This window comes from Aythya fuligula, chromosome 2 (assembly GCF_009819795.1).
Source record: "Aythya fuligula isolate bAytFul2 chromosome 2, bAytFul2.pri, whole genome shotgun sequence".
Classification (NCBI taxonomy): domain Eukaryota; kingdom Metazoa; phylum Chordata; class Aves; order Anseriformes; family Anatidae; genus Aythya; species Aythya fuligula.
In genome coordinates this window covers 114,468,406-114,481,576 of record NC_045560.1, presented here as the reverse complement: position 1 = coordinate 114,481,576, position 13,171 = coordinate 114,468,406, and the positions used below count along the sequence as shown (strand labels likewise).

Below are 13,171 nucleotides of genomic sequence, written 5' to 3'. Positions count from 1 at the left end.
TGACCTATACCAGTATTTCTTCTTAGGCAAACCACTGCTGTCTTCCTCTTATCCCCCCTTATTTTTTCCCCTAAGTTTCTTTTTTTTTTTTTTCCTTCCACAAGTACTTCCTCCTTGTTTCTCTTCCTGGTCCATAGAAGCTAGTAGCCCTTTACCTATGACCGTGCTAACATTTTATTTCTGTTCTGCAGTTCCGCCCCATCCATTTCTGTTATGTGGTCTAGTTAACCTCTGTTAGGTTAACTCATTTAGCTCATTTAGCTTGGGGTTTGCATTTCCTTTTTAATACCTTGTAAGAAATTTTGCTACCAAAAGCTTAGCACTTTTTCAACTACAGTAGCCAATATAATAAAAGATGCAGTACCTCTTCCTACAAACCTTTCTTTTCTCAAGTCCTTATGATAACACAGTTACAACAAAGCTAATACTGTTCTTACTGTATTCACATGGTAATTTAACTTGGCAGTCTTCATAATGCTCTTGATTTATGCAGCCCAGTGAAATAGCTCAATCACAGTTGGCTACAGTTTCATATTATATTTAATGCAATCTACAGGTGGATTGCTGCTCTTTCCACCTCTTGCAGTCCATTCCATCTTTCCATGAAGTCTAATGATCATATGGGTTTAGGATAAGTTGTTTCATCTTGCTGATTTAACAGAGAATTCATCTCTGTAAATTATTACTTTCCTATGAGATTTGTTGATCTGGCTAATAATGTGACTTCACTGTTTGCCACCAGCTAAGCAATGGGGTTTCAGGAGGACCTTGTATTTATGAGGTAGACTACATTTAAGCAAGGTTAAATGACAACAATTTCATTTTTGTATTACTCTTCCCTGCAAAACAATGTCAGAATTTGGGATGGAAATTTGATTTTATTAGTTTGTAGTAGAAGATTGTAGTAGAACCTATGTTGACAGGAGCGGGTGTCACTATTTCATCTTCCTTTATGTTGAAATTGAAGGTAGCTTCAGAATCCTTCTTTGGGGAACAAAAATTGTTTATTTAGTTACTTGTGATTATTTTCTTTATAACTTCTCATCTTACTTTTTTAGGAAGTTGAGCAAATTCTGGTTTTGACCAACTGCTGATTTGTTTATTCAGATGCAAGAGACAGCAGTATCTGAAATCTCACTTTAATATAGTAATTTGGGAATTTAACTATATCCCCAAAAAAGTTCAGCTGTGCAGAGAAAAAATAACCAGTTTACTTTATACAATAAATACATGTTTCTGGTCTTTCATGGATTTTATTTTCTTGCTGCTTTTGCTGCATGTTTCATTGTTTCTTTCCATTTTTTTCTCCAGTTTCTTTAGTCATAGGCAATCTATAATTAAGGTGTTCTGCAACCCACATCATGAGAAGCATGGAGGCATTATTTATCCACCCTAATGAATACAAGTCCTCTGACTTGTTGGCAAAACAATGCCATCTAGCAGGAGATCACAGGCAGCAATACTGTAGGTGTGTATCCCACTGAAGGACCCTGGTACCATGCACATACAGGTTTCTGGCTGGAATCAAATGCCTTTTGCATTGCCTGTTTTTCAGAGGCCATGCATCTGTTTCTCTTTTTACTACTTCACATCTTCCTGTTTTACTCCTGTGAGATTATTACGGGACAGGATGTCACCTAGGAAATGAGTAAATTAGCAAAGGCTTTCTGAAAGCAAAGATGATGTTATCTGTGAAACGTAGACCTCGGTGAGGGAGACATGGCTAAATATCATTAAATGTTCTGACGCATCTGCTGCTTTCTGCCTCTGGTATGAAACAAGTACTGAGAGTTAAGGGATATGACATAACTAAAACACATGTTAATATGCTGGAAATATGGTATCTTTTTTTTACTACTAAATTACCAATGGCATTTTCAAGGATTTATTTGTTATTAACTTCAGAAGACGTAGAATGACCTGTAGTGAGAGTGACTGTTCTACTGATGTTAACTCTTCTGCTGTTTCCATTCTTTATTTACTACTTTATTTTTATTGTCTGCTTATTATGCTAGAGGTGATATCACCACTTCCTTGTTTTTGTTTTTTTGTTTTGTTTTGTTTTGTTTTGTTTTTTTTCCAGTTATTAAAATTCCTTCAATTAGTTATTAGAATTCCTTCAACAGTCAAATATATCCTTCCAAACTGAAAATTAGCATCAAGTTTTATGGTAGAAGAAAGCTTAATACTTGGATTGCTTTTCAAAACTATTATAGAAAATATTGCAATTTAGACTTTTAATGGTGTTGTATCATTGAATGGTTGACAGATGTAGAAAGTAAAATAATTATAATGTTCTTTCACACTTTTGATGCCTATAAAATTATGCATATGGCTGTTTTTGCTTTTAGTGTTGCATTTACACTAGTTATTTTGTTAAGGTTACTCATCATCCACTCTTCTGCCAGTACAGCACATTAGCTAGCATGACTGTTAAGTGTGTTTACCATTGAGAAATACAGCAAAGTTACTCCCCTCATTATATTTAATTAATTTGTTTTGTACTGTATTCCAGGCAGATGCACAAGTACAATAACGATCTTGATTTTTGCTTGTGCACCATAGCTCTGGACATACTAGGCTCAAGATCGAGAGCTGTGATTAAAACACATCAGTTGTAAACTGAGTTGACACCAGTAATAGTGATGACATTACTGCTGAAGAGAGCACAGTGATGCTGGATTAACTCATATGCGTTTACAGTAATGACCATAATGAAAATTTTGTTTTAGTAATAGGAGGTGATTTCCTTTGTTATTTCCACTTTCTATCCCTTCCCATTTCCCTTAATTGGAACTCCATTTTTATGTAATCCTGGTTAACACTGTTTCTGACAGTATCTTCTGCTACCATCGGCTTGTTTTCTAGATGGGAAGTGATGGAGTTTTGCGCCTCAGTAGTTCTGCTCTAAATAATGAATTCTTCGCATATGCAGCACAAGGGTGGAAACAACGATTGGCAGAAGGTAACTCTTTACTTGTTCTCAGATTTACCAAAGATTAATTATTTTTATGAAGAAGGCCTCTGTTTCTACATTTGAGAAATACTTTTAAAATGGAAAGTGTAATACAGCAATAATACAGAAAAAGAAAAATTGCTACTTCCATTTTGAATTTAGTATACAGTTTTACAACTTGCTGTGACAGTTTATTTTGACAGTTAAAAAGAAAAAAAAATGTTTTCATCGTTGCCAGCTGTGGAAGCATAAATGCATGTGACTAAATCCCACCAATATCTTTGAGATAGCAATGTTATATGGTAAATGTCACACTGACTTTTGTTTTTTAAATATATTTATAGGGGATTGTTGGATGACTGTAAAAGAAATCACTGTACATCATCTGTGTATCTGTAGTTTATAATTATCCATTAAACTAATCCTTGACAACTTTTGTTCAATATGTTAGTATTTGTTTTTCAGGAGAATTTACTCCAGAAATGCAGTTGCGCATCAGACAAGAGATTGAAAAGGAAAAGAAAACGGAACCTTGGAAAGAAAAATTCTTTGAAAGGTTTTATGGTGAAAAGTAAGTATTGAAGCAAATACAAGCTTTTTTTTTCATTTTCTTTTAGGAGCAAATGAAAATATAATTCTCTGCTTCACATAGCACAGTCATATGCTGTAAAACTTAATAAAGTGGTTATCAAAGGCAGTCATTCCCTGATATAAGAAGTTGTGAGTAGAATTATAGCAGCATGTCTGCACTTGCATTACAATTGCATTTTTAAAGGTTCGTAACTCATCCATAAAAATTCATTCCAAGGAAGGCTTAAGACACAAGGCCTAAGCATGTGAGTATTTTTCTAATTATCTTTTAAAAGATGGCATTATGGCAATTCTTCCCTCTTGCAAAATATAAAGGCAGCTTCTACAGACCAGAAAACCAGTAGAAATGTTTTTGCAGATTGTTTATATTTATTTTATTTTTTCCTAATCAGGATTATTTTTTTTAGCACATAGTTCTTTTTTGTTTGACTGATATGGCTTTTTATGGGATTATAATACACAACAGGAGAAATACTGGCTAGAGTCATATGAATATGACTAGTCTAACTTTAGAAGTGAGATGTAAAGAATAAATAAATATCCATAACAGGCTAAAATGAATTAGATGATGTCACTCCAAGTACAAAACAGGGAAGAGTCACTGTGATTTGATTGATCCTTACACATAGATGACATTCAGCAAAAGCTGAATTTAGTCCTTAAATTTTCTCTTTATAAAAATCAAAATTTGAAAAAGAGATTCACATATTTTTAAAATTCTGAACTCTTCCTTTTAAAAATTGTTTTTTAATCTATCAATACTTCAAATTGCATCTCCATTTTTAAAAATATTATTAAAAATACTAATAATCTCTAATATTAATCATTATGAAGTATAAACTAATTCTTTAAAACTTATTAGTTTTTCATTTTCAGGTATCTTTGAATGGAATTTATGAATAACACAGTAGACAAAAATATGCCAGGGGAAGCATCATCACATGAGTTTTAGTTTTGTTGTTAGATGCTTTTTACTTATGAAATCTGGGACACTGGAAAATCTGCATGTAAAGATTAAGGCATTAACTAAAGTGTTTCTGCAGTAAAAATGCTACTTCCCACAATCCACTGCCTTGGGCCATTGGGAAATGTGGTGAAAACAAAGCAGGAAATGTACAGATACATTTTAATATTTTATTTTTTTCCAATCCTTGTTAGGTGTTTTCTTCCAGTGTGAATACTACTTCTACATCACTTTATCTTCAAATATAATGGAAATTCTAGGGTCTTGCTATTGCAGACTTTCTTATTATGAAGTGCTTCATTTCTTACTTAAAAGCTTTGAGACCTCAATTTAGTCCAGCCATTGATCCCTTTAGTATCAAAAAGTTAGTATTAGGTTTTTAGGTAAGGAACAAAAGGGCTTCTCATTATACATATCAAGATAAAAGTCAGTTACCTTCAAAAAAAAAAAAAAAAAGTCAGGACCTTCCACAACATGCAGAAGCTTAGTAAGAGCTTAGCAAGAGCTTAGCTTCTAGCTGAAGCCTGTTGTGAAGTCACAAATGACTGTCATATGCAGAGAGAATGATACTCATAATTTTACAGAGCCAGCAGTCCTGCCATGCTAGCTGATCGCTGGACACTAATGGTTGGCAGATAATTACTCAGTCTGCAGTGATACATGTCATTTGGGATGATAAGTTCCTGACATCAACATTGTTACGCAAAATGTCATATTGCACATAATTTCCATTTCTGACTACAGTGTTGAATCTGGTCCCTCTTGCCTTTTCCCCAGCTTATGTCATTTGACTTGCATTCTTCTTCCTGGCTAAAATATAGGCAGCTTCTACTTCTTTGCTGCTTATAATCACAGAATGCTTTGGGTCGGAAGGGACCCTAAAGATCCCCTACTTCCAAGCCCCTGCAGGGACACCTCCCACCAGACCAGGTTGCCTAAATCCCCATCCAGCCTGGCCTTGAACACCTCCAGGGATGGGGCATCCACAGCTTCTCTGGGCAGCCTGTGCCAGGGCCTCATCACTCTCTGAGAGAAAGATTTCCTCTTTAAATCTCCCCTCTTTTAGTTTAAAGCCATTACCCCTTGTGCTATCACTATACTCCCTGACAAAGCTTTCCCGTAGACCCCCTTTGGGAACTGGAAGGCTGCTATAAGGTCTCCCCAGGGCCTTCTCTTTTCTAGGCTGAACAAAGCCAGCTCTTTCAGTCTGTCTTCATATGAAAGGTACTCCAGCCATTTGATGATCCATGTGGCCCTCTGGACTTGCTCTGACAGGTCCATGTCCTTCTTATGCTGGGACCCCAGAGCTGAACACAGTGATCGAAGTGGGGTCTCATGAGAGCAGAGCAGAGAGGGAGAATCATCTCTCTTGAACTGTTGGCCATATTTCTTTTTATGCAGCCCAACATACAGTTGGCTTTCTGGGTCAAGTTGGCTTGTCCTGAAGTATATTTCCAATTATTTACTGTCTCTCTGGTAGCTTTTGCTATAGTTTCCACCTTGTATAAGTTTTCTTACCATTTTTTTTACACCATTTTTTAAACTTGGTATGCATATGATTGTGCTTCATCTATTTTCAGTTATGTTGATTCAACGGAAGTAGCGGATTTTGAAAGCCTCCTGAGCTATTTCTCAGATGCACTATCTGCAAAATGGATCTCGTGCAGTCTAACTTACTCACTTGCCAGTTGATCTGGAATCTTACTCTGACTTCAGCTCATTTGATTTTAAGTATCCCATAACTAAGTTCAACTTTCACCTTGTACCTGGAGAATGATCATTAATAGACATAGATTCTTTGTTATATATTTTTACATGCTCTGTAGTTGATGGCATTCAATGGCGTTAGAGTGCTTCTTTCGTGTAGGCTGTGTGCGTTATGTTTTTTGTGTGTGTTCATCTCTCTGCTCAGGCTGTTTATCATAGGACTGTCAGTCGTAGTTTACTTCCATCTGTTTATGTTCTCTTTCTGCTTTTTCATCATTGTTCATTTTACCTCTCTTTAGCTTACTTTAAAAAGCAGAAACTTCATTCTGCAGTCATTTATCCAGGATCAGCTGATGCATGTTGCCAGAAGTTCACATTTTTCCAGCTGTTGCCTCTAGGATTATAAAGGCTACATGCTATTGTCTCGACATTTTCTTTTCCCACCCTTCAGAGAGTTATGTGTCAGGATGGCCCTGCCAGCTCACTAAATCAAAAGTTTAAGTTTGGGTAGACCTCCTCTGAATTTTATTGCTGATTTAATCCTTCATTAATTTTCTTTTAATTTTCCCCAGTCCTTTTTACCACAGCACTAGAGTATCAGCATCCATATATCCTTGAGTAGCTGTTTGAGTTACTTTTTTTATTATTATTATTATTTAATAACTGACTGCCCTTACTTTATCAGTTGAATCATGTCCTTATGAGCACTTTCACTAATGGCTGTTTACTGCTGTTCTCATATTTTTTGCTGTTTTGCAAACTTTGGATGTCTGTTTCTCTAAGGAGGAAGACAGATCAAGATCAGCTGTTTATCTGGCAATCTGGGATTGCCTTAAACATGCTGATCTTGAGCCTTCTTCTCTTGAAAGTATTTTCTTCTTCACTGCAGCGTCTTCTTAAGATAGTAGTTATTTCCAGTACTGCATAAAACTGATTAAGATTCTTCATATTCTTCTGGCCTTAATCCTGAATTATCTTATTTTTTCTTATATTTCTTCCTTTTTGATACATTACTGGAATGTGTGCATTTGCGTAGTGTCCATGTGACATTTGCATTGACCTTTATCCTGTCCTTCATTCCTTTATTTTTTTTCATTCCAAAAAGAGAACTAGCAGGCAATATCTCTCATGATGTAAGACAGCTAGAGAAAATAGACCACTGGTTTAATTTTTCGGTAACGCAGTGCATTCCCCCTTGTTTTCCTGAGATAACTTTTGTTCATTTGCACATGAAACTTTAGAGGAAGGACTTTACTCACCTAAATGTAGGTAAACTGACTTTTACTTACCTAAACTTACTAATTTACTCATCTAAACTTAAAGTCTAAACTTAGACTATATAAAGAACCTAAAGTCTATATAGAAGAGACACACATCTTCAGAAATGCATTCAAGGTGGGGATGCAAATGAGCTGTTCTGAATTGCTCTCTGGAGGATCCTCCCTCAACGTGTTGATGGCATAGGTAGACTTTGTGCATATTAAGTGACTAGCAGTAGGCAATATTAATAAGTACCCTGAGAGTGCTTTTTTTGGGTACCAATTCAAGGCTGCACATTTTTTTATTTTTTTATACCTATCAGTGTGAATAACACATCTAATGCATCTATTTTTAAAATGCACAATCACAGATTTCATCTTTCTGCATATTAATTCTGTACTTTCATATACACAGGCCTTTGTGATCTCTGAACCCTCTGGCTGCACATTGGCATGTTATCCTGCTTCCATAATTTCTAAATATCTTTCGTGCTCACTTATTGCCATATTATTCTTCAATTACTTTGTTTTCTAATCAAAATGAGAACAGAGATCAAACTCCTGTTGATTAGGTTAGAAGATCGTTAAGACAGTGACTTTTTTTTTAAGGCCTCCAACCAAGCTTTTTCGTATTTTGTGCTATCGTGGAATTGCTAAGACACAAAGTCTGCTTGGAAGATCTTACTGAAGGTGCTGAAGATCTGTTGAAATGTCCAAAGAGGGAAATGAGGATGTCAGCAAACATTTTTAAAAATAACCACTTTTTTTCAGCCATTGGCTTTATTATTATTATTATTATTTATTTATTTGAAATAATGAAAATGTATAGGAACTAATATTTTCAGGACCAAATGCAAGAAAGTATTCAGAAGGCAGGTATATTGGAATCATTTCTTTGCACTCATCCCTGAAAATGAATGTATAGATTGTGAATGTCTCCTTTTATCTCCTTAAGAATGTTAAACTTCTTTTTGATTATAGTGAAACCAAATGAATAATATGAATACATACAAATGAATACATAGATATGTTTATTTAGAAATAGTTTTTATCCTAAATGAAGTATTTAGTTTGCTGACAAATGGAGTGAAAACACACAATCTGTCAATTGAGATCTTAATAACTAACTCTTGACTGGTAAAATGAGGCTGAAGCAGAGTGATTTTGATTTTCATGATAAATATGAAATGACTATTGAATTACAAAACTGAAATGCCTCTTCTGCTTTATTGGTTTCAGATGCAGCTTTTTCACATAAGTGTAGCATTTAAGCCATAGTGCTGACTGTGTTGACCCTAGATGTAGATGATAAAAATGAATTTCCTTTAGAACCTTTACTGACTTAAGAAGATACAATTGTCCATATACTCTGCAATGGTGGCAGTGTTAGCATTGCAGATATATTAATATCAGCGATGTCATAATTGCTGATATTAAAAAATAAATGCCAAAATTTAAGCATGAGTAGCTGTGAATCTGTATAACTTGCTTTTTTGCTTCATTGAAGTGTTGAATAGTTAAATAATGAGGAATAGATTGTTTATTTAAAATATTGAAGTTTCTTAGCACTGTTAAAGTAAGTAGGGTAGTATGTTTTCCAAAATATATAAAGCCATATATACAACTATATAAATCAGCCAGCCACCACTTAAACAAACCACTATTTTAAACTGGACAATATGTCCTTTTTGTAAATGGGAAATGTGGATGACAAAGGTGATCCTATTCCTTTAGCATGTCTGTGATGAAAAAGCCTTTTTAATTTACGTCTTTCTATTTAGATTGGGAATGTCAAGAGGGGAATCTATGAAACTGACGGCAGTGCAGAACAATGATGAAGATGAAAGCAATTCTTTGTGTGGATCTTCTGGCACACCTGGTCCTTCTAAGCAAGCAACCATTGAAGACCATGAGCAGAACGGCACTAAAATTTCACCATTGCCAGAGAAAGAGTGTTGTCCACCTCTTTGTAATATGGAACAGGTTCCTGTCAAGGATCTAATGGCAGACTCAGAGGATATACTGATACCTGAAGAATCAATTATTCAGGAGGAGATTGCAGAAGAGGTTGAGACAAGTATTTGTGAATGCCAGGAGGAGAACCATAAAACAGAGCAAGAGTTTTCTGAGGAGTCAGTTAGTCCAGCTGGCACAAATGAAGAAACAGAGGCAGTGCAGCTTGCAGATAGCACTGAGTCCTGTGTCATGATGAATGATGTAACTGATACTGTATCTCATGTTGAAATTAAAGTGGAGTTGAAGTCAGAATGCCCTCAGGAGGACATGTCAGTTGTGATAGATCAGCTGGAGGATTGTGTATCACCAGCACGATCAGCTTCATCCACAAACTCTGTCAGTGATACAGCAGAGAAGGATTCTGAGTCTACAAAAGAGCTAATTGCTCCAGAAATGCAAAATGCTGCTCTGGAAGGCTCCTTGTTCACTGGTGGGGGCATTGCAGTGGATATGGAGCTTCAAAGTGACCCCGAGGAACAATCATCTGAGAATGCTTGTATTTCTGAGACTTCTTTTTCCTCTGGAAGTCCAGAAGGACCATGTGTTTGTATTGCGTCTCCTGGAGGAGACACTCAATCAACTTCAGAGGAACCCTGTACTCCAGCATCTCTTGAAACAGCTTGTTCATCTGAAGTGTCCAGTACTGAAAACATTGAAGGTGATATTCAGCAAAAGGCCACTGATGAAAACTTGCATACACCTTTAATGTCAGAAATCTCTCCAATGTCCACCTCTCCTGTAACCTCAGAAGCATCTCTGATGTCTAATTTACCTTTAACGTCAGAGGCATCACCAGCTTCAAATTTACCTTTAACATCAGAAACATCTCCAATGTCTGATTTACCTTTAACATCTGAAACGTCTTCAGTATCTTCTGTTCTTCTGACTTCAGAAACATCTGTTGCAAATAGTTTGCCTCTTCCATCAGAAACATCTCCAGTTTCTAATTCCCCAACCAATGAAAGACTTATTTTGCAACAACGGAAATCACCAAGTCTGTTGGAAGACTCCCTCCCCACTTTGAAAGAAGAAAGCTCTACCATTCCTAAGGTGGTTCAAGAAGAGAATTTTGTTGTTCAGCCAAAGCAACTTCAGAGTGCACCTGAAAATTTGAAAGTTGGTCCACTAACAATTATGCCTGATACTTCAGCATTGGAAGAGCCCCAAAGCAAAAACCTCAGTCATCAACCATGTAAGTCACATTCCGAAATGGAGAAATCCTACATTGCTTCCATCCCAGACCACTCCTCTCCAGAGGTGATCACGATTAAAAATCACAGTATTCAGCAACGAGGTGACAAGAAAGGTACGCTCTTGCCATCGGAGGTAGCTGTCTTACCAGAAGGATCAGTGGGCAAAAGTATTGAGCTGCTTCCATCAAAGCCACATGAAAAACTATATACCTCATCTCTAGAAAAATCTTCATTCTCTGAAGTGTGCAGAAGTAAATCTCACAAGTTAACAGGCAGCAGCCAAAGCCGACTGGAGAGTTCACATTCTTCCAAGTCATTAGAACCCACAAAATCACCTGAAGTGAGGAATGAAAGCAGAGACCCAGAGATCCCAAAGAGGAAAACAGCAGAACAGCACGGTTTTGGAATCTGCAAAGAGAAGAGAGCTAGAATAGATGATGATCAGCCTAATCGTAATGCTTCATCAACAAGTCCTTCTGAGAAAGATCAGCCACTCAGAGAAGAACCCCGAGTTCCACCCCTTAAGGTAAAGTAATGAAAAAACAGCTGACTCGGAAACTAAAAGTTTATCTCCTTCCTGCTGACTGCATGCAGACAAAATGCATGTTGGGTTTTTGTGTAGATGTGAGGGGCCTTAGTAGTGACCTTTTTAGTTTACTATTCCTACCGTGCCAAATTACTTCTTATGTAAATACCTGTAGTTGTTCAGCCAAGGTTGTAGCTATAAAACAGCTTTTGTGTGAGGGAAAGTTTTCTGAGATCTATGGCTTAATCTAATTCAAGAGCTTCCATTGTTTACACAGTACTACTTGTCTTTCTTTCTAATTGTCCAATTGTATTGTCTGCTTGTTCTCCCACAGATGACTTCTTCAGCAAGCATGAATAACAAATGTTACCATACCCATACTATACCCATAGCCCTGGGGGGGGAGGCGGGGTGGGGAAAGTACCTTCATCCATCCAGAGAACCTAGAGTCAGAATACTTGGAGATCCCTTTGCAAACCCAGGGCTTGGGATAGGCTGAATTGTAAGATTTCACTCCAGAATTAATTAGAAGCAGAGACCTGACCATTAGGAGGAAGTATCTGATATATGTATAAATAGCTATTGATGGCAAAGCAAAAGATAAAAGAGATACAGCATCTAAGCAAATGTTTATATGTATCATTCTTTTGTGTGAGAAAATATATTCCAGTTGAAAAGCTTTTTTTAAAAAACAAACAAACAAACAAACAAAAAAAAAACAAATGGGGGATCTGTAGATTTAGTCATATATAGCCTCAGTGTTTTGACCCTTTTAATTTTCTACATGATGACATCAGCCAAGTTTTAGATCCAATTTGCTGAATTTAAGCCACTGACTTTGCAATACTAGTTCCTGATTATTCAGAAATGTTCTTTTCTGCATTTATTTTTAACTGCTGCAATCACTGAAAATTGTTAATGTGGCCAGGAGGGCAAATAGGCTAACTGTTTTAATCACTACTGCAGCAGCTTATTTCAACTAATTTATTTTTATGATCAGTGATGCAATTGAGATAGTCTCTTCTAACTTAGTGATATTCTTTCATATTTGGACAGTCTCCATCTAGCCTAATGAACTCTAACCATTTTCTAAACACAAAGGAAAGTAGATCACTAGCGAAGAGAAAAAGTTGTAACTATAATAAGAAAAACAGTCAAACACTTAAAGTTTTTAGCAGTTCTGATGATACAAAGCAGAAAACGAAAAAAATGCTACTGAAACAACAAGCAGAATGCTTTTAAGTAATTGTGAGCAAATATGTTAACACAATTTTTAATTGAACTGCTAAACAGTGGAAGAGGAAATATGATGATGAAAAACATTAGTTAAAAATAATGACTTATGTAATGTGACATCTGAAAAAAAAGTGATAACCAAATTCAGAATTGGCCTTCTGATGGGTGCTTAGTGGCATGAATAAAATGAAGTGAATCTCATTCCAGTTTCCTTGGAAGAGGCTTTCACAAAGCCTCACAGTGTTAGGCATTAGTGTTTATTCATTAGCCAGATATTTAACTGCTAGGAAGAGTTAAGTATTCCAGCCCTCCACATGAGCCCACCAGTTGGGCCGTGTGAAGAGACACTGCCCTGGTCTGTGCCATAAAAATGGCTATATGTTACAATACCATCTTTATATCGATTTTCACTGGTCTTTTAAGGAAAATCAGATACTGTCAGTCTTGCACAGTCATATCAAAAAAATCTCCCCTAAGCCTCCAGCCAGTGAATGAGGATACTGAAACATGTCAGGCATTTACAAAAATAATTTTGGACAATCATTTCTGTGATTATTTTTTTAATGTAACAAATATTTAGCTTTTGAGTTATCTCTCCAATAACCCCCAATGCTTTGTTATTAAAAGCGAAAAAAAGAACCCCAGTTCCCCCTAATCATTGTGCTGTAAGGCTCTCACTTCCTGTCATACCTTATGACTACTGTAGCTACAAAAACTACCTAC

General features: G+C 36.3%; 1 protein-coding gene across 6 annotated transcripts in view; it reads left to right on the top strand.

The window, feature by feature from the left end:
• Window positions 1-13,171, top strand: part of ASXL3 (ASXL transcriptional regulator 3) — a 126,030-nt gene that overhangs the window by 107,273 nt on the left and 5,586 nt on the right. For all 6 annotated transcript variants that reach the window (XM_032180777.1, XM_032180776.1, XM_032180781.1 and 3 more), the window contains 3 exons: window positions 2,869-2,965; window positions 3,422-3,527; window positions 9,259-11,212. In XM_032180777.1, coding sequence (XP_032036668.1) covers window positions 2,869-2,965; window positions 3,422-3,527; window positions 9,259-11,212 — 2,157 coding nt within the window. The remainder of the gene's footprint in view (window positions 1-2,868; window positions 2,966-3,421; window positions 3,528-9,258; window positions 11,213-13,171) is intronic.